The sequence below is a fragment of the Salvelinus alpinus genome, chromosome 2 (genome assembly GCF_045679555.1).
Source record: "Salvelinus alpinus chromosome 2, SLU_Salpinus.1, whole genome shotgun sequence".
NCBI classification, from domain to species: Eukaryota; Metazoa; Chordata; class Actinopteri; order Salmoniformes; family Salmonidae; genus Salvelinus; species Salvelinus alpinus.
The window spans coordinates 48,352,984-48,380,586 of NC_092087.1; the positions used below are offsets into that span (position 1 = coordinate 48,352,984).

The 27,603-nt window shown below is 41.7% G+C and overlaps 2 protein-coding genes across 6 annotated transcripts; both read right to left on the reverse strand.

Annotated features, from left to right (window-relative positions):
* Positions 1 to 945: 945 nt before the first annotated feature.
* On the reverse strand, positions 946 to 14,397 carry sypl2a (synaptophysin-like 2a). Its single transcript, XM_071382686.1, has 6 exons — positions 14,195 to 14,397; positions 13,936 to 14,010; positions 4,377 to 4,492; positions 3,800 to 3,998; positions 3,397 to 3,570; positions 946 to 3,207 (listed from the first exon to the last, which is right to left on the reverse strand). The coding sequence occupies exons 1-6, from the start codon at positions 14,207 to 14,209 to the stop codon at positions 3,085 to 3,087; spliced, it is 702 nt and encodes a 233-aa protein (XP_071238787.1). The 5' UTR covers positions 14,210 to 14,397; the 3' UTR covers positions 946 to 3,084.
* Positions 14,398 to 17,349: 2,952 nt separating this feature from the next.
* Positions 17,350 to 22,666, reverse strand: LOC139563783 (uncharacterized). Of its 5 annotated transcripts, none has more exons than XR_011672638.1 (3): positions 22,363 to 22,666; positions 18,062 to 18,228; positions 17,350 to 17,829 (listed from the first exon to the last, which is right to left on the reverse strand). XR_011672638.1 is itself a non-coding variant. In XM_071382694.1 (3 exons), the coding sequence occupies exons 1-3, from the start codon at positions 19,121 to 19,123 to the stop codon at positions 17,502 to 17,504; spliced, it is 786 nt and encodes a 261-aa protein (XP_071238795.1). In that variant the 5' UTR covers positions 19,124 to 19,685; the 3' UTR covers positions 17,350 to 17,501. The 5 variants fall into 5 exon arrangements, 1 of the variants encoding a protein (XP_071238795.1); XR_011672640.1 differs by having other exon boundaries at positions 18,062 to 18,246; positions 22,363 to 22,596; XR_011672642.1 differs by lacking the exon at positions 22,363 to 22,666 and adding an exon at positions 21,801 to 22,310.
* Positions 22,667 to 27,603: the final 4,937 nt, after the last annotated feature.

Sequence of the window (27,603 nt, forward strand, 5' to 3'; positions counted from 1 at the left end):
CTGTCTGCCATCTGCCTGGTACAGTTGAAAAAGGGATTCATCCGTGAAGAGCACACTTCCCCAGCCTGCCAACAGCCATCGAAGGTGAGCATTTGCCCACTGAAGTTGGTTAGGTCGCCAAACTGCAGTCAGGTTAAGACCCTGGTGAGGACGACGAGCACGCAGGTGAGCTTCCCTGAAACTGTTTCTGACAGTTTGTGCAGAAATTGTTTGTGCAAACCCAGTTTCATCAGCTGTCCGGGTGGCTGGTCTCAGACAATCCCGCAGGTGAAGAAGCCAGATGTGGAGGTCCTGGGCTGGCCTGGTTACACATGGTCAGCGGTTGAGGCAGATTGGACCTTGTACTAAATTCTCTAAAACAATGAGAAACTAATATTCAATTATCTGGCAACAGCTCTAGTGGCCATTACTTCACTCAGCATGCCAATTGCACACTCCCTCAATACTTGAGACAACTGTGGCATAGTGTTGTGACAAAACTTGACATTTTAGTGTCCTTTCTGCCCCAGCACAAGGTGCACCTGTGTAATGATCATGCGTTTTAATCAGCTTCTTAAATTTGCCACACCTGTCAGGTGGATGGATTATCTCAGCTAAGGAGAAATGCTCACCTACAGGGATGTAAACAGATTTCTGCACAAAATTTGAGAGAAAAAAGCTTTTGTGCGTATGGAAAACAATTCTGGGATCTTTTATTTCAGCCCATGACACCAACACTTTACATGTTGGATTTATATTTTTGTTTATTGTATATAAGGGATAAGGATTTGGGGTTGGGCATGACATTGTCTTCAAAACAGTACTACCTAGTGGGCAAAACAAGAACTGCAACCTTAGTTATGAAATGCAACAGCTCCATCTTCTAGCAAAAAAAATGCACTGTAGTCTTATTTAATAGGTAACATTACAGTTACAAGGCAGTGAACACAAACATCAGTACAGCGGTTGTTGCAGCTCTCTTATCCTTTAATGTGTTGTCAATACAGAGGATGTACAGACATGTTTATTTTGTACAAACGTGGAACAAAATACAAATGAAATAGAGTCAAATTTCAGAAATCCCATTGGATAATATAGCAGACCCACAAAGTCTGACTTCTAACCTAAAAAGCTAGGTTCTTTCTATTAAAATGGCACAAATGATCTAGATCAGTGTTCTTTGATGACTGATATTGACTCAAACCTTCCCTTTGTAAATCACTACAGAGGCCAAGGCGGTATGAACGGCACTGTGTGGACTGCACAAAGTCTGCATTTCCCTCAAATCACAACTCATTAGTCAATGACATTAATTACAACAATTAGTGCAAAGCAAAAAAAACTAAAGTTCCATTCACTTCCCATAGAGCTGGACAGACTTTGTACGTCATCCCCACATAACCATCAAACGCAATCATTGCCGAAATTAAATGTAGGACCAATGTAAATGAGTGATAAAAAAAAGGAAGCATTATGATTCAAGAAATACAGCAGGATTCATCACATTTTGGCACCTACATGATGCCACTTGTTACTTGGCAGCGCCATTTACCATTCTTCAATTAAGTCTAGCTTGTCCAGTGGTGCCAAATAAACAGCAACAAATCTAGGACCCGTGTTGGCATAAAAATGACTCCGGTAGAGAAGCTGCATAAAATATATTTTTCTTAACACACAGAAGCCATAAATTAGCTTAAATTTGTATTTTTTATTGACCAATGAATGTAGGTTAAAAAAAAGTATAAATAATGACATTTATAAAGTTGCCTTATCCCGTTCAAACAACATTTTTGAGAACAGTCAAATACAAAGGGAACTTGGTGTTTTAGTTGTTTGAATGGTCACCTCCACAATACACGAATTGAAAAAGTTTGGCTAAATTCTCCAAAATATCCACAAAAATACCACCGTTATCTGCAGGTTTTTGAGCAAACATACACCAACCAGCGCTGTCCTGGAATACAGGCACTGACAGTTTGAATAACTAAAATAGACAGCCGTTACTAAAAACGTGTTACATCAACTTGACTGTAGCCAAAATAACTTGGTTACTCTTTGAGAGTAAGTACTCTCTTAACCAGGCTTGATACTGATATTTGGTGTAAATTACCAAGGCACTGTTCATATGGATAACAAAATAATGACAAAAAAGCCATACCACACTTCAAAGAGAGGAACGCATTGTACATCAGTAACGATTGCAATCAAGTAGCTAACACAACTCTAACGAGTTAAGTGCACCAAAGCAACACGCTTTCAGACACAGAAACACAACATCCATGTATCTATGAGGTCTGTTTCAAAACACGCAGTAGTAGTGGAATATTAGGGAGTTACTGAAAGGCCAGTAGTTAAATTGTTTCTTTTATTTGAAAGGGCCAAATTTAGACCTGAAAGGCAACCTAGAACAGGGGCTTTCAACATGACCTTTGACATCTCCTTTATCAGATTCATGGGAAAGGAGGAGACCTATGGACAGACAATTACTGTATGTCAACCCAGCATTACTGAACTTCCTCATATGAATCAAATATTGGGAACAGTTCAGCTACAGTAGGTTGTCTGCGAGCCCTGTTTTGTGGTAGGCCTATGTGATCGAAAGCACCTGTTCTAGAGGAACCAACCAAATCAAACATGTTGGATATCACAAATACCCAGATCCCTATCAAAGTGTTCAACTCAAGCCACGTTCACAGTAACTGAATACATTTTATGTACAGTAAAGGCACTTAGTTGGGAAGGGAAATTCCATTTTAAAAAAACTGTAAAAAATAGTTGTGATCACTCTGTTTACAGGGTTTACAGCTGTAAATTGGGGTAGTGTTGAGTGCAGCTAGCAAATCGATCATATTAACTGACCAATTCTATGCAGAGTAGAAAAACAACAACCTGGGTCACTGTGGTGAAAGTTAGAGATGGGCAACTAACTACTTTCCCTGAAGCTTGAGCCGAACACTCGTCATTGAAAAGGGGCCTGTGTTGTTGGTGGTTAAAAAGCTTAATTTTGCTCTACATTTTAGTTTCTTTCCTAATAGTGTTACACTGTCTGTCCCAAGCACCTTGGCGATTGGCTTGGACTGTAGAGGTGGAGCTTCTGTGAGCCAATTAAGAGCTGGGGACTCCGCCCTCCATGGTGGTTGCTGGGTTGGGGCCTTTGTGGAATGGAGTCTCCTTAAAGATGAACCAACAGTTACCTGCCCACAGGATGAGGTTCAGAAACCCGAAAATCTTGACAGAGGAAAAGTGCGAAACATAAAGACAAAATACAGGACACAAACAAAAGGAATTACAAATGCTACATTATATAATACCCCTATACCCGTAGCCCTGCCATTCACGCTCGACATTCACATTGAGAATTAGCTATAAAATGCAAAACGCTCTCAATAAAATGTATTACGAAATCAAATTGCTCACCACAGAGGCATTGAGTTTTCCCATGGACGGGTACTCTCCAGCTAAGCAGTGGGGCTGGCAGGCCTTAATCAGGTGTACTGGGTTGGTGGCCCACTTCACATCAGTCAAGCCCTTCCCCCAGGCAGAGGAGGACACCAGCCACAGGAAGGCAAAGGCCGCAGTCACCAACAGGTCCTGGGAGAAACACAGGGCAGTGTCATCACTATATTACCATGCTGGAGAGAACAGAAGTACGTAGCTTTCCAATCATAAAAATCATTACAACGATTAGGCTCACGCCTCAACTATTATAAAAATGATTCTCCAGCTATACTACAACTACTGTAGTAGTAATAATAGTCTACTACACGGTAACTAACATACCAGTGGTAAACATGAGATACTACGGTATCTTTAGACTCACAAAGGTGGGTCCGCGGCCCTCGCGGTACACATGCTGGTAGCCCAGGTAGAGCACCAGGGTGGCGGTGCAGTACAGGAAGCCCAAGACACCGACACTGACGTAGAACTCAGCTGAGGAGGAGTAGTCGCCCTGGAGGTAAGTCGCATTCGCGGTTGTGCCGTTACACGTGGGCACAATGAAAGGGCCGTAGCTAGACAACCTAGAGAGTAGTGGGGGGGGGGGGTATAAAATCAACTGCATGGCACAAATGCATTTCAACTACAAATACAAGAACACTTAAGGGGCAAGAGTCAGACACATAGAAAATGATGTTGGTGGGAAGATTATTTTGTTTTTTCCATGTGTGAATGCAAGCATATCACAACCAGCTTAAGAGTAAAAATAAAATGCTATTTGGAATTCCTTGCTACACATCTCGCGGCCCTTCAGCAGATTTTACAAAACTTTTGTCAGGGATAGGCTTACTGTGAAGACCATTAGGTAGGTATTATAAAAAGAAGAAATCACAAACACAGAATGACAATTACAGTAATGTTGTTAATTTGCAGCACTATCTGTGAGGGATAACAGGTCTTACCTGAAGGGGTAGCCGAACCCTGCCCCTACGGTCTTGTGCTCATCCCCACAATTCACAAGGATTTGGGTCGTCCCAGAGTAACCCCCCGTGGTGGCAAAGGCAAAGATGGTGAACACCTGCACAGAGAGAGGAGAGTCAGGGTGCATCTCAATGGCCTGTCGCTTCCTTTCCTCATCCCTTTGCCTTAACCTGCACTGATCTAGGGCGCATCATTCTCATACCTGAGTGGGCAGCTAAGAAAATCTCTTTCCTGGTAAGGATGACTTGTTTTCAGAGGCCTAGGCTATGTTTTCAGATCAGTAGAGCGGGAGAGACAAGGAATGACAGGTCCTTTACAATTCCTCTTGCTGGTATCAAAACCTAGATGACATTGCCTGCTGTTGTGCCTTTGAGCAAGGTACTTAACCCCCCCACAACAGCTCCCCGGGTGCACAGTGTGGTAGCCCCCCGCACCTTATCAAAAACCTGTATGTGTATACACTACCATTCAAAAGTTTGGGGTCACTTACAAATGTTCTTGTTTTTGAAAGAAAAGCACATTTTTGGTCCATTAAAATAACATCAAATTGATCAGAAATACAGTGTAGACTTTGTTAATGTCGTAAATGTCTATTGTAGCTGGAAACAGCTGATCTAATGGAATATCTACATAGGCCTATTATCAGCAACCATCACGCCTGTGTTCCAATGGCACTTTGTGTTCGCTAATCCAAGTTTCTCATTTCAAAAGGCTAATTGATCATTAGAAAACCCTTTCGCAATTATGTTAGCACAGCTGAAAACTGTTGTTCTGATTAAAGAAGCAATACAACTGGCCTTCTTTGGACTAGTTGAGCATCTGGAGCGTCAGCATTTGTGGGTTCGATTACAGGCTCAAAATGGCCAGAAACAAAGAAGCTTCTGAAACTCGACACTTGACTGTAATTTACAGTCATTTAGTTGTATTAATACTTTAACCAACATATCCTAATGTAACCTACATAAGACAGTATATAGCTATATTTAACTCGCACTCCGCACGCTCATCTCCATCATAGCTGATCAGAGGGCTGTTCTGAGTTCTGGTTCTGTAACTTACAACAGAGAGGAGGGAGAGCGATGTTCCACCGGGCAGGACGTGGAGCCATTTGAAGTGGTAAGATGTTCCTGCTGCAGCAAAGTTAACAGGCCTGAGAAACTGTCATAAAGCGTGGGGATTGGTGACTCAGCAAGAAAAACACCAACTCCAGCAGAACGCCCCACTGGGTTCAGGTCTGACAGGAAGAGGCCCCCTGACATTGCCCACATCCCCGGCCAATGTTCTGAAAACCTGACTTGGCAGAACTGTGGGGATCTCACCTCAGCCACCCTGGTAACCACTTCCTCTGCTCATAGCAGAATAGTGGGGAGAGATTAAGGGGGTGGGGAAAATGGCGCACACACCTGCAAGCTAAAACATACACCACTCTCTCTCCCCCGGAGTAAGAGTTTCCCTGTGCTTGACTTTTTTTCCTTTCTGCTCACCACATCAGCTTCCCCTACAGCATCCTCTTTTCATACAGGAAACTCCCTCCCTCAGTGAGTGCTGAGAGAGCTAACTGACTAACACTGACTGGCTCCTAACAGCAGAATCTGACGGACTGTCTAGTGGTGCATTTGAGGGCTCAAGTTGAGCAAGGCGAGGTGCAGAATTGCTAATCTGTAATGATGAGTTATCTGGGATGCAAGGTGACTTGAGGATCAGTGATTCTTTACAGTACGACAGCAATGTAGTAGTCCATCTCCAAAACACACACTACCCACTGGTGCTCACACTGGTTGAATCAACGTCGCTTCCCACTCCATTTCGATGAAATTACATTGAACCAACGTGGAACAGACATCACTGCTCAGTAGGTAGGTCTTCGAGGCTACTGAGTGCAGCGATAATGGGTGGGAGTAAGTAGCCAAATTGGTCATTATAAAGATGGTTTACGCAGTGACAGTTTGCGAACGCTAGTAATAGACGAAAGGATATAAACTACACTGCTCAAAAAAATAAAGGGAACACTTAAACAACACAATGTAACTCCAAGTCAATCACACTTCTGTGAAATCAAACTGTCCACTTAGGATGCAACACTGATTGACAATAAATTTCACATGCTGTTGTGCAAATGGAATAGACAAAAGGTGGAAATTATAGGCAATTAGCAAGACACCCCCAATAAAGGAGTGGTTCTGCAGGTGGTGACCACAGACCACTTCTCAGTTCCTATGCTTCCTGGCTGATGTTTTGGTCACTTTTGAATGCTGGCGGTGCCTTCACTCTAGTGGTAGCATGAGACGGAGTCTACAACCCACACAAGTGGCTCAGGTAGTGCAGCTCATCCAGAATGGCACATCAATGCGAGCTGTGGCAAGAAGGTTTGCTGTGTCTGTCAGCGTAGTGTCCAGAGCATGGAGGCGCTACCAGGAGACAGGCCAGTACATCCGGAGACGTGGAGGAGGCCGTAGGAGGGCAACAACCCAGCAGCAGGACCGCTACCTCCGCCTTTGTGCAAGGAGGAGCACTGCCAGAGCCCTGCAAAATGACCTCCAGCAGGCCACAAATGTGCATGTGTCTGCTCAAACGGTCAGAAACAGACTCCATGAGGGTGGTATGAGGGCCCGACGTCCACGGGTGGGGGTTGTGCTTACAGCCCACCGTGCAGGACGTTTGGCATTTGCCAGAGAACACCAAGATTGGCAAATTCGCCACTGGCGCCCTGTGCTCTTCATAGATGAAAGCAGGTTCACACTGAGCACATGAGCACATGTGACAGACGTGATAGAGTCTGGAGACGCCGTGGAGAACGTTCTGCTGCCTGCAACATCCTCCAGCATGACCGGTTTGGCGGTGGGTCAGTCATGGTGTGGGGTGGCATATCTTTGTGGGGCCGCACAGCCCTCCATGTGATCGCCAGAGGTAGCCTGACTGCCATTAGGTACCGAGATGAGATCCTCAGAGCCCTTGTGAGACCATATGCTGACACATGCACATTTGTGGCCTGCTGGAGGTCATTTTGCAGGGCTCTGGCAGTGCTCCTCCTTGCACAAAGGCGGAGGTAGCGGTCCTGCTGCTGGGTTGTTGCCCTCCTCCACGTCTCCTGATGTACTGGCCTGTCTCCTGGTAGCGCCTCCATGCTCTGGACACTACGCTGACAGACACAGCAAACCTTCTTGCCACAGCTCGCATTGATGTGCCATCCTGGATGAGCTGCACTACCTGAGCCACTTGTGTGGGTTGTAGACTCAGTCTCATGCTACCACTAGAGTGAAAGCACCGCCAGCATTCAAAAGTGACCAAAACATCAGCCAGGAAGCATAGGAACTGAGAAGTGGTCTGTGGTCACCACCTGCAGAACCACTCCTTTATTGGGGGTGTCTATTCCATTTGCACAACAGCATGTGAAATTTATTGTCAATCAGTGTTGCTTCCTAAGTGGACAGTTTGATTTCACAGAAGTGTGATTGACTTGGAGTTACATTGTGTTGTTTAAGTGTTCCCTTTATTTTTTTGAGCAGTGTATATAGCTCTCTGTATCCATCTCTCCAAGTTACTCCTCTTCCCCTAGGTGTAAAAATAACACTTGGGAATAACACACCTTCTGGAACAACAGAAATAAACCTGTCTGGTGGGCTGATTGCATAGACTAAAAACAAAAAAAGGAGTGCCTTTCTATGCAAAGAGTAGAATTATGTTGCTGCCCAAACTTTGATCAATGAGGGGATTCAATTATCTGGCCCAGGTTGCCCCGGTGGGCGGAGTTTACACCAGGTGAAAAGTGATTGCATTCATTTTGGTTCGAGCAGCCTCCCGCGAGTGAGCCAGATGCCCCGTTTTTCATGCACTTATCAAGAGAACATCCCTGGTCATCCCGACTACCTCTGACCTGGCAGCCTCACGAAACACAAATGCTTCATTTGTAAATGATGTCTGGCTATCCATAAAAAATACAAGAAAATTGTGCTGTCTGGTTTGCTTAATATAAGCACTTTATACTTTTGATACTTATGTATATTTAGTATCACAACATGACTGAGCGACGCAGGTTACTGTTCTATTTGAGAAGGGCGCTCCTCCCTCACCCCTTTTGCCGTTCGCATCACGGGCCTTAAAATGGTGCACCGTGGTTCAGCTTAAACTAACTCTGCCCATATTCCCTTGTTAGGTGCTGGAGGCAGCTTTCCAACAAATAGGTGCTTGTGAGCAGATCCCTCCACCAATGAAAACATCTGATGGGACGTGCTACACGGCCCTAACATTCTTTTCAGAATAATGCCCGTTGTTCTGAATATAGTCCAACTCCATAGTTGGCTGAGGCACGTTCCCACATGATCACAATCAAACAATTTACATAACAGTTCAACGGTGCATCAGAAACCATGAGGTGTTCAGGGACCGTGCCATATAGAAGTCACTAACAGATACAATATAGACTTGCAATCAAGGACAGTGTCTTTTCCAAAAGAGTATCTACACAAGACAACAGTTCCTGAAGTGTAAGGGTCAAATACTGGTAATTTCAGTGGCAACAGGGAAGAAAACTTTTCAGTGATAAACTACTACGGTGGTCAAGTGAACTTTGTGGGAATTGGTTTCATCTTTCAGGTGTTTGGCACAGTAAAACATTTCTCAGCTTACATATCACCGCCTCCACCAAACCCCATTCCAGCGATCCCCCAGCTCAGCCGCCTCCAAATAAACCCTCCACTATGCAGTTTCCTGAGTAAGTAACACACCCAACCCCCCCGACTGAGAATGGGAGCACACACAGGCTAGTACATTCATATAGTTTGTTTAGGTGGGAGTTAAGGGATATGGGGAAGTTAGCAGGCCTTTGTTATAAAAGCTGGTGCCTCAAAGAGTCTGGCTTGTATTGTTGTCATGGCATATTGAATAAGCTATTACTTAAATACTGGAAGTCAAATGATACCCCAACGTTAAGAGGATGTAAGAATCAAATGCTTTATTTAAATATAGAAAAAATATATTTTAACAGACAAATAACATAACACATTTTGAAGCCAAAAGAACAAAGAACATTAGGTGTGGATAAGATGGGAGCATGTGGGTCTGAGCAAGTGTGTTAATGTATGTACGTAAATGTTAAATAGTTTTTTGTCTATGTAGGTTTGTGTTTATTGTATAAAAAAAAAGGAAAACTAGACTGAACAAAATAGACTGAACAAAATCTAAAAACGCAACATGCAACAATTTCTAAGATTTTACTGAGTTACAGCTCATAGGAGGAAATCAGTGTATTTAAATAAAATCATTGGGCCCTAATCTATGGATTTCACATGACTGGGCAGACGTGTAACCATACTACCCCCAGGACCTCCACATCCGGCTGCATCACCTGCGGGATCGTTCATATTCAGGTCCTGATTGGTCAACAAGCTAATTTGACACGTCAAATAGTGTTATTTGCCGTCTATCTTTTTTGACACGCAAAGACCCAAACGGCTTTCCATAGAAATCCTGGTTGAGAATGAAACGACTGAACAATGAAACAGCACAGCAAGTAAGTGAAAGAAATAGGTTTTGATTATGTTTTACTGGTAATGGAGACGTAAATCCCAACAAAATAACTTTTTGGTCAGTGTGTGTGTAACCTTTATTTAACTAGGCAAGTCAGTTAAGAACAAATTCATATTTAAAATGACGGCCCAGAGGACACTGGGTCAATTGTGCAACGCCCTATGGGACTCCCAATCACGGCCGGATGTGATACAGCCCGGATTCGAACCAGGGACTGTAGTGACGCCTCTTGCACTGAGATGCAGTGCCTTAGACCGCTGCGTCCATGTGTGTGTGTTAACTATTTAACTGTACTAGAATGCTTAAAAGGCAACAAAAAATTTTAATATCGGAATAATTTTTGGGGGGCAAGGAAAATATTGGATATTGGTATCGGCCAAAAATGTCACATCACTAGAAATTAACATTAAATAATCTGGCAACAGCTCTGGTGGACATTCCTGCAGTCACCATACCAATTGCACGCTCCCTCAAAACTTCTGTGGCATTGTGTTGCGTAACAAAACGGCACATTTTAGAGTGGCCTTTTATTGTCGCTAGCACAAGGTGCACCTGTGTAATGATAATGCTGTTTAATCTGCCACACCTGTGAGGTGATATGCCACACCGGTGAGGTGAATGGATTATTGTGGCAAAAGGGAAACGTAAACTAATTTGGCATGTAAACTAATTTGTAAAGCAAAATTGGAGAGAAATAAGCTTTTTGTGCATTATTTCAGCTCATGAAACCAACACTTTACATGTTGCCTTTATATTTTTGTTCAGTACAAATTATCATAAAAAAGTAGCCACAAAACATAGCAGGGATACATGTTGCCTTATTTGAACTCTTCTTCCCTCATACCATGCAGCAGTATGCAGGCCATGGTTTTGCACCAGGATCACTGGTGTATATAAAGTAAACCCTGCCTCCACTCCCTTTCTGCACTGACGCTCTGAGAATGTTGTGTTGCTGCGTTGGCCAGGATTTACAGTGCATTTCTTGGTAACTGGCCACTCCCCTCTCTGGCCAGAGAGAGGCATGTTGCTGGCTGGCACAGGACAGAGGGAGAGGGAGAGGGAGAGGGAGAGGGAAAGGGAGAGGGAGAGGGAGAGGGAGAGGGAGAGGGAGAGGGAGAGGGAGAGGGAGAGGGAGAGGGAGAGGGAGAGGGAGAGGGAAGTCACTAATGCTAGAATGGACCAGAGTGGAATTATGTTCAAAGAACATAAGCCCTTTCTAATTCATTTAGTGTGAGGGTAAAGTTACTGGTTAACATAAAGCTTAGTGGTTTTAAAAATTACATTTTGGACTAGAAAGTCTACATTCTCTAGCATGGCCAGATAGTGATGACTAAGGGAGAGGACGTCCTGGATTGGATACAAACTCCAACCTAAAAGATAACGTCTGTCTTAATTACCTACAGGGCCCTGCCACTGGCCGATCTACTAAAACACACACACACACCTTAAGCATACACAGACAGTACTTTAACGGCTGTCAACAGTTAGCCTAACGCACAGGCAAAACATGCACGCACTGACGGCAATAAAATAAAAAAAACAATACCAGTACTGGACAGGGAACACACTCAAAACAGACATGTATGTGTATACAGTAGGGCCTATACAGAAAACCGTAGACAGAATGCCCATGGATCAGAACCAGAGGTCCTCCTCCTTGTATCCTGAGCCAGCTACTCAGTCAAGTTATAAGTTCATGAATCCAAGCTATTTCTGTTGCAGCTGCTGACATTCACTTTGGCCAGCCGGCTACACCTCTAAAAAGTAACTTCACATAACTTCCCTGCTCGAAATTGCACACTATCAGCTAATCAGCTAAATATCTTTTACACAGTACAGTATATGTAAGTTGGACTTCCAATGTGCTGGGCATTTCCAGTATATTTTTGGGGTCAAATTTAAACATTATTTGAGTCAGCGTTACTTGTGATCTGTTTGATTTGGGTTGAATTATACAGACTTGATGTGATTCTTTGCTGTATAAGCAGCTAAAGCAAACAGTGAAATCAGCTAGTGACAAACTAAGGACATTCAAGAGTCATTGAACTTCACATCAAGTCACTAAAGTGCTCTATAGAAATGTAGCTCCAAGGAGGCAGCACTGTGAAAAAGCCCTCATTCAGTTATTTCATAAAGCAAGCTCATGTTAGGAAATAAGTAGCTACCTGCCCTGTATATCATAAGTGGAATTTCCATGTCCTTGTACTCATGGCGGTAACAAATTAGGTCAGGCGCCTAGTTGCCCTGGTTACTAATGAGCATGAGGAACTTGCAAATTGGGTTTGCACTAAACACAGGATCCATTAGCCTTCTAGCTCTCAGTTTGTGGTCACACTACTGCTGACACTATCTGCAACAACTTTGTTCCGGTCATAGAAATACCAATATACCATTATCTTAAGTCAAGATCTAGCTAGGTCATAGGTAAAGCATCAGTCTACACTCAGACATGAAATTATACCACAGCATTTTTGAATACTTATTCTAGACTTCCTGACAGGCCACCCCCAGGTGTTGAGGGTAGGCAACAACACATCTGCCACGCTGATCCTCAACACTGGGGCCCCTCAGGGGTGCATGCTTAGTCCCCTCCTAAGCGAACATAGAAAATATTCGCTAGTCAGGACATTGTTGTTCAGAGGAGATAGCCAACAACACAGCTAATACAATCACTTCAAACAGAAGCTGAAAATACTAAACTAGCTGCACTTTGTTTACATTTTACCTTTTTTCAATTGATATTTCTTTGTACATATCCATGAAAATGATGCCAGCTGATTGATGATTTCGACTGGCTGAGAAACGCTGCTTGCATGTCTGTTTCGTCCCGACTGTCGACACTTATTACAATGGGACTGCTGGATATCGAATTTGAATATTGAAACAATTTAACAAATGTCAGAGACAGACACCAAGGTTTATACAAATCTCTGCTTTTGAAAACTAAATGTTAGTCTAAAAGAAATGTGAGATAATGTCTAGGTGCTTTTTATAGTGGAGATCAAGTTTATACATTGACTGGCTGGGCTGATGAGACAGTGGATTGCGCAGACAGATGGAACAGAGTAAATGGCATTTTAACATCATAGATTTATCTGGTGGTAACTTGTGGAAAAGAAACTGTCTGGAATGCAGTTTTAACCAATCAGTACTAGAACCAACAGTTGTAACCAATTCACAATGTCTGTATATAGGTACTGAGGAATTCAATGGCTATAGTTAATTCTTACACGTTCTGTTTGAGCTGCTTTTGAAAACAAAAGTCGAATTTAAAACATTATTAATTTATTAATTTGATTTTCATAATAAAAAGCTAACTAATGTTTTGGTTAGCTAAACTAGCAAGTATGTTTGGATACCAAGGAAATAAGTCTAGCTACCTATTTAGTACACTTGCTAACTTCAGTGGATGTTTATATGTATAGACATGGTATAAAAGGGATAATCAACTAGGTACTATGCATTCACTTGAAAATAATGCAACTCCATGTAAGGTTAGTTCCACTCCGCAAGCGGGTCGTGGAACACACCTTGCACGTCGTTCATTATTTTCCATATAACGCATAGACAGACAGTCGTTGATTATGCATAACATAACGTTTAAAATAACGACGCCAAGACTAAAGTGCATGGATCGTCTTGAAGGGGCGACTTGCTACGAGTCCTAGCTAATCAAAATAGACAATCGCTGAAAAGGGTGTTGCCCGATGAGATCTACGCACGAAGCTTTGGTGTTTTGAGATTGTAGCTCGCCAACGTTAGCTAGCAAGTCAGATAGCTATATTCTAAGACAACCTACACACTATCTGCATCAATACACTTGTTCAACTACTGAGTAATGTTAGACTACAAAAAAAACAAGTAGGTAGCTCGTTAACTGAAAAGCCAGCAACATTAACCGATAATGACTAACTAGTGAGTTTAGTGCATGTTTGCCAGCTTCAAGACAAGAAAGAGACATTAATAGATTGCACCACATATTTTGGTTAAGATATCTAATTAAGGGTATCTTACCCATTCTAGAACCCGAATAAATCCCAGAGGTTCTTTCAACGGTCCCAGGTCAAGTCTGAATCCCGAAAGCAGTTTCTGAAGTTGTAAAAAAGACGAAGACAAAACATCTGAATCGTGACGGTGGTCAGGAATGATTTCAATCAAATTATTTAGGTATGTAGAACTAGCTAGCTAGCTAGCTGCCAACAACACATTTACGAACGTTTGTCACCGTTACAGTAGATAGCTAACGTTGGCTAGCTCGTGTCAGCCGACCCACCTGAATAAATTCCATGTTCGATTTTCCGAAGTTTGTTCGTTAAGTTCCCTTTACTGGCAGAAAATGTATATTCTCCCAAAGCAACAATCTCAATCTTGTACCGAGACGAACCTCTGGTTTACATTCGACTGAATTTTGGCAAGCAGCAGATGTTGTAAAACTGCTGTCAAACTTTCTAAACTGTATAGGCACACGTGACAAGCAACTTGTTTTTATTCTTCTTTGGTATAATGGCGATCGTACATTTTGTTTGTGCATGCCGCCACCTACTGTGCGGGAGTGTCGTCGATCATGATACATTTTGTTATTAGTAAGAGGGAAATGAACAAATTGCACCATCAACTACACCTACACCACAGGAGGCTGCTGAGGGGAGGACGGCTCATAATAATGACCGGAACGGAGCAAATGGAATGGCATCATATACATGGAAACCATGTGTATTTCTCTGTCTTTGTCCCTCTCCATCCCTTTTGTAACGAGCCGCCATATTGTGTCAGTCCGCTAGGGACCTGTTTCTAATGTATTAAGTGTGTATGTTTACCTTGTGTTACCATTTAGTTAACTAGTACATCAATAATTAAACCAATTTGTGTAGTACTGAATCATAAGTAAGGCTGGGGTTTTAGCAGATGCAGGAGGTTACGATTGTTCAGAATGATGATATGATACGAGGTTATGATTATACGTTGACGGTTTATGGATATAATAGGTTAAGACCTTTAGTTTAATCCGGGAGATGGTAACTCTTTAAGGAACCACTCTCGTGGTGCCCCAATTCCTAATTACATGATTCATTTAATTGGTAACAATTAAACATAGTTAGTTGATTGTTATTTATCTAGTCATCAGATTAATGAAAGTAAAGTCACAACAGTTTTAACTTGTTCTTAAAGAGACAGGGCATGTTTATTTGAAATCCAAACCAGGTGCAGTCCTTTGGTCCAGTGTTTCCCAGAGTCGGGGATCCCTTTGGGTGCACGTTTTGGCTTTTGCCCTAGCACTACACAGATAAAAACAGGCAACCCCCACCCCCCCCCAAAAAAATGTGTTTTAATTTTTAGCTAAAAATGTCGGTCTCTGCCCCATCTACCCTGAATGACGGGTCGCCACTGCACTTGATCATAATTATTTTAGTGATCCATGGTAGATGTCCTTCCAAATAACAATGCCCCCAACCCGCTGAACCGTTTTTGCACTTGACTGTTTATGGATGAGAAAGTGAACTTGACATTTCCAAAAAAGTTTAGCGGGGATGCTGCTTTGCGATCTATTGCCTAGGACAGGGCTCTCCAACCCAGTTCGTGTAGTAGAGCTACCATGCTGTAGGTTCTCACTCCAACCCTGATCTAGCGCATTTAATTCAATAATTAGCTGGTTGATAAACAATCAGTTTAGTTACAACTGGGGTTGGAGCGAAAAACCACAGGAAGGCAGCTCAACAGGAACAAGGTTGGAGAGCCCTGACATCAACAGCCAGGCAGGGTTTCATTAAATAAACTATAGGCACAATACTTTTATTGCACACTGTGGGCTAATTAAACTGATGCATTTGGCGATGTTAAACTTAAATTTACTGGCACTATGAAGAATAGCGTAGCCATACCAATTGATAGCCTACATACGTTGGGTGAATTTACGAAGCTTTGCTAAACAAGACATTGCTAGATACACCAATATATAGCCTATGCGCACGGTTCTGTCTGTCTGCCCCGATCCTCTTTATCTTAGCAATAAAAATCTAAAACAAACCTAGTGTGTGTTTGGTCTAAGGTCTGTTGAATTAAGAATAGCTCAGCCTACTCATTGAAAACCCCTACTTTAGTGAACTTGCGCGAGACACTGCATACAACACCCATTCTGCCAGCGCACATATCCCTGTGTCGCTCCCCTTTTCAGTTCGCTACAGCTAGCAACTGGAACGTCCCTATATTTATATTGTATTTTATTTTTTTATCCCAGGTCCCGTCCCCGCAGGAGGCCTTTTACCAGGCCGTCAGTGTAAATAAGAATTTGTTCTTAACTGACTTGCCTAGTTAAATAAAGGTTAAATATATATTTTTTAAAGCCAAGAAATTGCGAAATACTGCATTGGGATAGTCTACATCTTTTGATTAGCGATGCACGGTTGTGACTTTCTACCTGGTGGCCGACACGCCTACCTATGCCTGGCTGTGCCCCCCTCCCATCGTTCTCTCTCCCTCGCTAGCTCGCTCTTTGGTTGCCTCGAAAGATGCAAGAGTTTGAGCTCTTGAAGTAGACTATAGCAAATAGTTTCCTCCATTGGAAAAATACTGAATCTTAAGAGTCGATTAACATTGACATCCAGAAATGGGAGTCGATGGGCAAGGAGAGGTGCCCAAAAGTCGTGATAGACAGAGGCTAACAACTGTTTCGTCAAAGTTACACTATAGTGGCATGGACATATGACACTGCCATCATTATCATGTCGTCGTTAGCCATAGCTAGCTACCATAGTGATCCCTCGAGAGTAGCTAATTTCTGAGCATCATTCAAGTTTGCTAGCTAGCTAGGCGGCTGTGCAAGAAATTATATAATTATGCTAGCTAATTGTTTCAACGCACCATCCCAGTGTGAAATTACAAGACAAAATGTGTTTGTAGATCGACTGTGGTGAATGAAACTACAGCAACCAATGTGATAACGGCTGAGGTAATTTTTGCTGTTCTCCAAATAGCATTTTAGAGTTTAAAAATTGGTGTCTGGGAAAATGACACCCATTCATATAACGTTAATTTAACTAGGCAAGTCAGTTAAGAACAAATTCTTATTTACAATGACCGCCTACCCCGGCCAAACCCAAACCAAAATTTAGCGCCGCACTATGGGACTCCCGATCACAGCCAGTTGTGATACAGCCCGGGATCGAACCAGGGTTTGTAGTGACACCTCAAGCACTGAAATGCAGTGCCTTAGACCGCTGCGCCACTCGGGAGCCCCGACTGTTGTTGTTGTCCCAAACAAAAAATGTGAGCCATTCCACAAACGGCGTGCCTTCTGGTTAAGTGTAATTTTGTAAAAAATAACTATACATTTCAGCTAATTGTAGCATTGCCATAAAGAGCACGTTCAACTTCATAACAAACATGTTTTTCCCCATCTCAAGCTGTTAAATTAAGAAAAAGTGCCTGTAACAGGGTTAACGATTTATTCTTAAAATCAACAATAACTCACCCTTGTGACAGTTTAACTGTAACTGATCGATAAACACATATTTCCATATCGATTGTAGCTAACTCATGTACAGTACTTGTGATAGCCACACATTCAGGGTCTGTTCTACAGCCTACTTGAAATGTAGATCAGTAAAGTAGAGTCTGTAGTGAAGATCACTTGGGGGCAGGCTCTCTACTGGCCCATTCTCTTCAGCCATCATCTTTCCATCTTTCACTTTGACATCATTGGCTTCGTCATCATCGTCATCATCATCATCATCTTCCCCCTCAGGCAGTGGGATATTCCTGTCACGGCAGATATTATGCAGGATGGCACAGATGATAATAATCCTGCTCACCCTCTCCGGCTTCAACTGGATGTCTGCTTGCAGGATGGGAAATCTCCTCTTCATTTGGCTGATGCCCCTCCTCATTACACCTCGCATTTTCTTAAGTGCCCTGAAAATAACCACCACAACATTTGTATCACTAAGATAGGCCACATTGATCATAGATACAAGACAGAGAAGGGGATACTGACAATTGGATAACTGCACTGTTTTAGTCCTCCTCGGGTGGTTATGTCCTAAGTATTCCTATTCACAAATTTGCTATGACAACCAACTTACTTCATTTAAAGTTAAACTCAATGAAGAGGTTGATTTTAAACATGTATAATACAACATATTACCTGTTGTAGTTCAACTGTGGGCCAGGCAGTGGATGGAGGTAAGGTGTGAGCAGCCATTGTCTGCAGGGGTATCCACTGTCCCCCAGCAAGTGATATCCAGCAAGCGCAAGAAGCCCCTCAATCTGTTTGAGGCCACCCTCACTCAGTATCTCCTGATCCACACTCTTCTGCAAAACATAGAGAACCTTGCAGTGTGCATCGAACACCACGTGGGTGTCGATTAAAATAATGGAAATTCTTGAACTCCTTGTTGTATGTTGTACTTAATACTGAGCTGCTTCTAAAAGTTGTGCCAATGACTCCAGCAACACTGGGGAAGCCAGCTATTGCCTTAAACCTAGCTTGGTTGTGTTGGAGCTGGCTGGCATCTTGTGGGAAGGCAACGAACTGGCCTACTAGTTGAGGATCTGAGAGGGCATTGATAGTTTGTGTTATTACCATTCTGACATGAGCTATAGAACAGCTTGACAGTCCCAAATCATCACTACTGCACGGTAGCATCTTGCCTGTGGCCAAGTAACCCAGGGTTATTAGTAATTTAACTTCAGGAGAAATGGCTTGACATTGATGTTTTGACGAAGTGAGAGAGTCTCTGACTAACTCCAATACAAACTTAATTCCTGCCTGATCAAGCCTGTATCTTCCCAGCAACTCCTTGTCATCACACATTAATAAAGCATCTTTGTTTGTCACATTATGATGGGTTTCCTGATTAAAATGTCCTCCTAGAACATGCCCTGGCCAATAATGATGATTCCTCATATGCCTTACCAGGTCTGCCTTTGCACTGTAGCATTTGTCACAGTCTTTGCACTTATATGGCTTTTCCCCTGTGTGAACAGTCATATGGATTCTCAGATTAGTATTGTGTGCGAAGCATTTGCCACAGACATGGCAACAATATTTTTTGCCTTCACAACTCCGCTTTAACCCTGACGATGTTTCTCCCTTCTCAACCCAAGCATTTTCTCTTGTTCTAGTCTCATCAGCAGAGCACTCTGAATTTACTGCAGAGAAGGGCTGAGAGACACTGTAGTTCTCTTCATTCACTTCTGTTTCCATCTGCTCAGTTGTGTTGGTAGGTAGAGAGTCACTCAGTCTGTTCTTTACATTTTGTCTTTGGTAAAGGTGTGAGGGTTGAGGTGGGTCCTGATCACAGTCACTTTTAATATAGGGAGGGTTGAATATGAACTCTTTTATATCAGACTCCAGCCCTTGAAGTTGGTCTCCGCCCTGACTGACCCAGAACTCCTCCTCCTCCTCTTTAATCTGTGTTGGCTCAGGGTCCTGTTCATTTTTAATCTGTGTGGGATCTGGGTCTTGGCCCAAACTGGGGCTCCCCTCTTGCTTACTCTGCACAGGAGGAACCACTTCTTGTAGAAAGCATAGAAGAAAACATTCAATGTGTTTTCAAATTCAATCATAGTTTTGTTCAGATAACTTTGCTAAGATTTCTATTCCTCAAAACAGCTAATAATTAACAGCCAACTAACAACATAACTGTTTGTTTAGCAGTGGCTTTGGCTGGCTAAATGTTACATATTTACAACAAACGTGTGGCAAACATTCTAGCCAATCTAGATGGCTAGGTAGAGAGGTAGGTAAATTAGTTCCCTGCCTAGTTACAAACCTGTTCTCTGTAACTTTATCTCGGGTTCCAAAACCAAATCTAGCATCCTTTGTAGACGTTCAATCTCCTCATTTGAACGGGATAGTTCTTCCTGACACTCTGCTAACGATTTTTTAAATGCCCCAGATATTTCCACAGCGGCCGCTGATAATCGGTTGGTAAGAAACATGTTAAATAGCTGTAATTTTGACATTGTGAAGGGAATCCTAGTCCAGTCAATATTCCACCTTCTTTTGCAAATTGGGAAGAGGGGAAGATAATGCCCTAGTTCTTCTTATTATTGTTCTTCAGTGGTTTTTAAATGGCGGTTGACAACCAACTTTAGTGGTGCATTACCGCCACCAGCTGGACTGGAGTGTGGACCAGAGACATAAATTCTAAAAACTGTCTCGCTTTTTAAAATTTATTAAAAAAAAATATATATATATATTACCAATGTAGAAAGGTCTGTATACATACAATAAGTACATAAATAGACAATGATAACATATGCTAGGGGGTACAACAAATTACAGATTATACAAAGACCTTAAAAGAAACACACATCTTGATTGTTTTAACAGCTTTCTTATTAGAATAATTTAGAATGGTCTTAATGTACTGCTCGAATTCCTTATAGAAAACACAGAAGAGTGTTTGTTTATTCGTGAATTTACATTTATAAATATGACATTTTGCCATTAGCACAATTAGATTTATGAGGTAAAATTATTTTTCTTTATATTTATTATGGTTAAGGAAACCGAGCAGCACATTCTCCCATAACAAACAAAAGTCATCATGAATATTAACAATTATAAAACTGTGAATATCTTTCCATAATTGTTTTACATGCAGACAATGCCAAAATAAATGTGAAACCGTTTCTGGATGCTCAACACAAAAAGTACAATCAATGTTAATGTCTTTTTTGAGTTACTTCGGATAATGATTCGCAGGGTAATACTTATGGATCATTCTGAAAGAGACCTCTTTGACCTTGTTAACAGGCAAGCATTTGTGTGGTAATAACCAGATGTATTTCCAACAGATATTAGTGACCAATGTATTCCAGTAACTTGTGACAAAAGGAATGGATACAATATCCCTTTGAAATAAAGCACGTATAGATCTGTTGTTCTGATGGAGCAAGGATAAACATATTTTCCCTATTGGAGAGTCAACTGGATTAAGTGAGGGTAGGTCAAGAAGGTGAGGTCTGGCTACACCTCTAAATAACATGAGAGTTCCAGATGGAATAGCATCAAAGACTATGGCGAACTCTCTAGGTGTTACAGGGATATTGTAAGAGATAAAAATTCCTCATAATTGAGTAACAATTCTTCTGCATTAAAAAGTTGACTCACCAGCAGGATATGATTATATATTTATATATTAATGACCACGCTATGAATACTTGTCTATGAAAAGTAGATAATTTTGCAGGAATCTTATCAATGTTATAGTTACAAAGTCACATCAAATGAAGCCACCAAAACGGGAGAAGATATAATGAGGGATGAAATTCCAAATTGAAGTTGGATTCTTTAAAAAATATTTAGCCCAATTTATCTGAAAAGTATTATTCAAAGTAGGAAAATCAAAAAAATTGAGAACACCATATTCATATGAGTTCATGTTGACAGATTTATTAATATAATGTGTACGATTTTTCCAGATGAAGTTGAAAAGCACCTGGTCAACCGCTTTACCTATTTTGTTATCAAGATATAGGGACTGGGCTGCATAAGTAAGTCTGGAGATACCTTCAGCTTTAGAAAGCAATACTCGACCTTTCAAGGATAAATCCTTCTGCAACCAATGGTTCAACCTCTTTTTGTTTTTTTCAATAACTGGTATAAAATTTTATGAGCATCTTTCCTGTTGATCCTTAGATATGGTAATCCCAAGGCATGTTACTTTTTCCTTGACTGGAATATTGCATATAGAGGGTATCACACAGTCTTTAACAGCAAACAATTCACACTTATTAAGGTCTCGCTTAGGAAACGGAAAACATAATTAAATACGTCACTTTAAGTTTTTCTTAACAATTCTAAACTTGGATTAAAATATATATATATATATATATATATAAAAATGTGAAAATAATTTAATGAATATCGCTACCTGTAACAGAATCCCATCATGGTTGCCATTTTTACGTCTCTGCTTTCACTACGAAGGAAGTTTGCGGTAGTTTCACGAGCCAATGCTAACTAGCATTAGTGCAATGACTGGAAGTCTACAGGAACAGTTAGTACGCTAGCTGTTCCTGTTCATCTGACTCTGGGGAAGTAGATAAATGGCTACATTGCCAAAATCTCAAACTATCCTTTGAAAATGGAGGAAATTACAGTCATTTGAGCTAATTGCAGGGTTTTTTCTGTATAGAAAATTCTTAGGCGGGCCATCTAAGTAGAGCTCTGCTACCCGACCCAAGCTCGACAAGCCCGACATTTTACATTAGGTTAGAACCGGGTAGGGCCTGTTCTTCCATCAATAACTAGGGTACAGGCAGGGCTCGGGTATCTCTAAATTGATCCCAAACATTTTGAAGATGAGCCATTTGCTTGTGCTCTGCTGCGCAGTACAGTCATATCTGACTGAGATCATAACATTGTGTTTGAAGTGCTTCAACATAATCAAATATAAAACAGGAAGGATTATTCCCCAGAAAATAATACTGTACCTTGAGTTTAGAGTGACGAAAAGTTAGATGCTAGATGCTAGATGCTCGCTCATGTCCCTTCATTGAGCAAAGCAGCCCAGCTGAGCCGTTGCTATTGATACATACAGACTCAGAGTGCCATGAGCAGAGTGCATGCAGAGTGAGCTGCACGCAAGGAGCAAGTGACAGACAGAGAGCTAATCATTTCTGGTTTCAGGCCGGACCTTAAATTTGGCAGAAGCAATTGGGCCTGTGTAGGGTAGGGCCTGACCATAGGGCTTGGGCTTAAAAATTCATTCCCGTGCAGTGCTCTATGTCTAAGTGCTAATTTTCAGGATGGAAAACCTGTTTCAGTTAAACCGGAAGCATGGAGAAAAAATATTGAAAATATTACTGTATTTACAGTGCCAGTCAAAAGTTTGGACACACCTACTCATTCCAGGGTTTTTCTTCATTTTTTAAAATTATTTTTTACATTGTAGAATAATAGTGAAGACATAAAAACTATGAAATAAAACATATATTTTATATTTGAGATTCTTCAAAGTAGCCATCCTTTGCCTTGATGACAGCTTTGCACACTCTTGGCATTCTCTCAACCAGCTTCATGAAGTAGTCACCTGGAATGGATTTAAATTAACAGGTGTGCATTGTTAAAAGATTGTTTGTGGAATTACTTTCCTTCTTAATGCATTTGAGCCAATCAGTTGTGTTGTGACAAGGTAGGGGGCAAGAACAGCTCAAATAAGCAAAGAGAAACGACAGTCCATCATTACTTTAAAACATGAAGGTCAGTCAATCCGGAAAATTTCAAGAACTTTGAAAGTTTCTTCAAATGCAGTCACAAAAACCATCAAGCGCTATGATGAAACTGCCTCTCATGAGGACTGCCACATGAAAGGAAGACCAAGAGTTACCTCTGCTGCAGAAGATAAGTTCATTAGAGTTAACTGCACCTCAGATTGCAGCCCAAAATAAATGCTTCATAGAGTTCAAGTAACAGACATATCTCAACATCAACTGTTCAGAGGAGACTGCGTGAAGCAGGCCTTCATGGTCAAATTGCTGCAAAGAAACCACTACTAAAGGACACCAATAATAAAAAGAGACTTCTTTGGGCCAAGAAACACGAGCAATGGACATTAGACTGGTGGAAATCTGTCCTTTGGTCTGAAGAGTCCAAATTTGAGATTTTTAGTTCCAACCGCTGTGTCTTTGTGAGACACAGAGTAGGTGAACGGAAGATCTCTGCATGTGTGGTTCCCACCATGAAGCATGGAGGAGGAGGTGTGATGGTGGGGAGGTGCTTTGCTGGTGACACTGTCAGTGAATTATTTAGAATTCAAGGCACACTTAACCAGCATGGCTACCACAGCATTCTGCAGCGAAACCCCATCCCATCTGGTTTGTGCTTAGTGGGATTATCATTTGTTTTTCAACAGGACATTGACCCAAAACACACCTCCACGTGTAACATGGTTGAAATAGACATTCTTAGTTTTATGAGTTTTGTCATAATTAAGCAGTCAGGTTATGTATGTATAGTTGTGAAGCCATCTGCTGTATTATTTGAGTAACTGCATCCCCGTGTGTATCTATATATGTGCGCATGATCACGGTATGTATCGTGATCCATGCTGCACCCAGCGTTTTCACTTTTAAAGTTATATCTAATGCATGTTAGGCTGAAACCCATATTGTTGTATAATCATTATCGATTTTGACACCCGGGGGGCACCACCCAGGTGGCCGGGTGGTGCCCCCCGGGTGGTGCCGGGTGGTGCCAGAATAACAACCTATACCTCAACAAAACCAAGACTAAGGAGATGATTGTGGACTACAGGAAAAGGAGCACCGAGCACGTCCCCATTCTCATCGACGGGGCTGTAGTGGAGCAGGTTGAGAGTGTCCACATCAACAACAAACTAGATTGGTCCAAACACACCAAGACAGTCGTGAAGAGGGCACGACAAAGCCTATTCCCCCTCAGGAAACTAAAAACATTTGGCATGGGTCCTGAGATCCTCAAAACGTTCTACAGCTGCAACATCGAGAGCATCCTGACGGCCTCCGACCGCAAGGCACTTCAGAGGGTAGTGCGTACGGCCCAGTACATCACTGGGGCAAAGCTGCCTGCCATCCAGGACATCTATACCAGGTGGTGTCAGAGGAAGGCCCTAAAAATTGTCAAAGACCCCAGCCACCCCAGTCCTGGACTGTTCTCTCTACTACCGCATGGCAAGCGGTACCGGAGTGCCAAGTCTAGGACAAAAAGGCTTCTCAACAGTTTTTACCCCCAAGCCATAAGACTCCTGAACAGGTAACCAAATGGTTACCCGGACTATTTGCATTGTGTGCCCCCCCCCAACCTCTCTTTTACGCTACTGCTACTCTCTGTTTATCTTATATGCATAGTCACTTTAACTATACATTCATGTACATACTACCTAAATTGGCCCGACCAACCAGTGCTCCCGCACATTGGCTAACCGGGCTATCTGCATTGTGTCCCACCACCCGCCAACCCCTCTTTTTATGCTTCTGCTACTCTCTGTTCATCATATATGCATAGTCACTTTAACGATACCTACATGTACATACTACCTCAATAAGCCTGACTAACAGGTGTCTGTCTGTATATAGCCTTGCTACTCTTTTTTCAAATGTCTTTTTACTGTTGTTTTATTTCTTTACTTACCTACACACACACACATACCTTCTTTTCCCCCCGCACCATTGGTTAGGGCCTGTCAGTAAGCATTTCACTGTAAGGTCTACACCTGTTGTATTCGGCGCACGTGACAAATAAACTTTGATTTGATTTGTTACAGAGTTGTGTCATGTATTTATAATTTTATGGACATTTACTAAATTTGTACATTGCGTTATGCTAAAGGATAGGTAACGTTCGCCTTGTACTTTCTATGCTAATGAGGCTAGTCACCTCCTGAAGTGTAAATGTGTTTTTATTTTGTTGTTTCACGTCACTCAGATTGCATGGTGGGTTTGCAGCTGTGCTGAAGTTTACGCGGTGTTGTGTATGTATTTGCAGAATAAACAGCATTGTGTCCTTTGTCGATGAGCCAAACAAAAGCCGTTACACAGGCTGTGTAAGAGCTATTTGACCAAGAAGGAGAGTGCTGCATCAGATGATCTGGCCTCAACAATGACCCGACCTCAACCCCATTGAGAAAGTTTGGGGATGAGTTAGACCGCAGAGTGAAAGAAAAGCAGCCAACAAGTGCTCAGCATATGTGGTAATTCCTTCAAGACTGTTGGAAAGGCATTCCTCATGAAGCTGGTGAGAGAATGCCAAGAGTGCAAAGCTGTCATCAAGGCAAATGGTGGCTACTTTGAAGAATCTCAAATATATTTTGTTTTATTTAACACTTTGTTGGTTACAACATGATTCCATATGTGTTATTTCATAGTTTTGATGACTTCACTATTATTCTAAATGTATAAAATAGTTCAAATAAAGAAAAATCCTTGAATGAGTAGGTGTGCCCAAACTTTTGACTGGTACTGTATATTTTTTAATTATACCATATTTGAGAACTAACAATAAAAGCTCGACAAATTCCCAAAACCAGGCATTCAGGGCACATTTACATATATTTTGTTATACCGTTTGAACAGAGGAACACAATTTTAACCATAGTAAAATCCATAGAATTGCAGGAAATTTAGCTTTAAAACTGCAAAATTGAATTTCAGCTCCATGCCAAACTGTATAGAATTATTGGTAATGAGATTAAAAACAGCAAAAAATTATCTCAGCTCAATGGAAAAATGTGTAGAATTGCAGAAAATGTGCTTTTCAACAGCAACAATACCTTTCTAGCTAATAGACTATGTTAGAGTTTACACTTCCTCTTCCAATGAACTGTGGGAAGGTCAAAATAATGAAACTGTCTACCAAATCGATTAATTTTCAAATGCTAATTACTTCTATTTGCCATTATCATTCACCTGACAAGACAATACGTGATTTTTTCTGCTAACATATCATGGGGGGTCTCTGGGTCGCCGGCTTGTCTGGGCGGGGGCCCCTGGGCAAGAAAATTTTGAAAAGCCCTGGTCTAGTCTGCTTAGAGGCTTTGCCTTTTCCTCTGTGGTGATAGTATGGAAATGTCTCTGCTGCCAATGAGAGAGTTAGCTAGCTACAACAGTTATATAATTACCAGTTTAATCTAAGATTTGTATTCCCCTTTCATCTGTACGGGTTAGCTAGCATATGAACTGAACTGCTCGACATTTACTCAACTGAAAATGTCAAAACTACAGTTGTTGAATGTGTTTATTACTGAGAAATTAACAGTGGCGTTGAGATACGCTATACGGTATTTGGGGCAGTGGAAAAAACGATAACGGAGTACGAGGAAGACATTTCCTGATCAGAGGAGAGTAAATGTCAACAAAGGCGACCGGACTTGTATTTCAAACCCGTGATTTGTTTGTTTGTTGCAATCTCTCATGTGTGTGTGTGCGTGGTGTGTGTGCGTGCTTGCGAGAGAGTGTGTGAGAGAGAGAGACTTCATTGGGTATAGCTCTCTCCCTAATGGATATGGTTGTTATTGAGCATAAATCTCAGCATCAGACCACAAGATCAACCCAGTATCTAAATATTTTATCATTTTAATACATCGTATGTCAGCCTATTTCCCTGATATTAATCTCTACATCACCCCAGACCCACATAAATTCACTCTTCACGTCCCTGAAGCAGTTTCCTCCTGAGCAGACCCACTGGGCACACCACATAATTTCAACGTGGATAATTGGGTTATATTTAGTTGAGACGTTGATCAATGAGATTACAACCTATATTCACCAACTCAAAAAGACAGCCAAAAATGTGTTGAATTTCCAATGTGTTATCACTATGCATTCAACTATCTAAAAGCACAACCAAATTCCAATGGAAAAACAATGACAGATTTTTGGGTTAAGTGTCACCCAAATGTCTATCACTGAGCTTTCAACCATTTAAAAGCATAACAAAGTTCAAATGGGAATACAATGTCAGAAATGATGTTTATTTATACAACAGATTAATGTGTTATCATTGTGCTTCATCTAATAGCAGAACCAAATGACTTGGATTGCAGTTGAGATGACAGTAAAGTACATGGTGCAAGTGATCAACGTCACTTCTGCGCAGATTATTACAACAATTATGATGATCTCCCCAGATGACCTATGTAGAAATCGCTCTGTCATTTCCTGGTTGCTAAAGTTCTACACTGTTCACTCAATTTC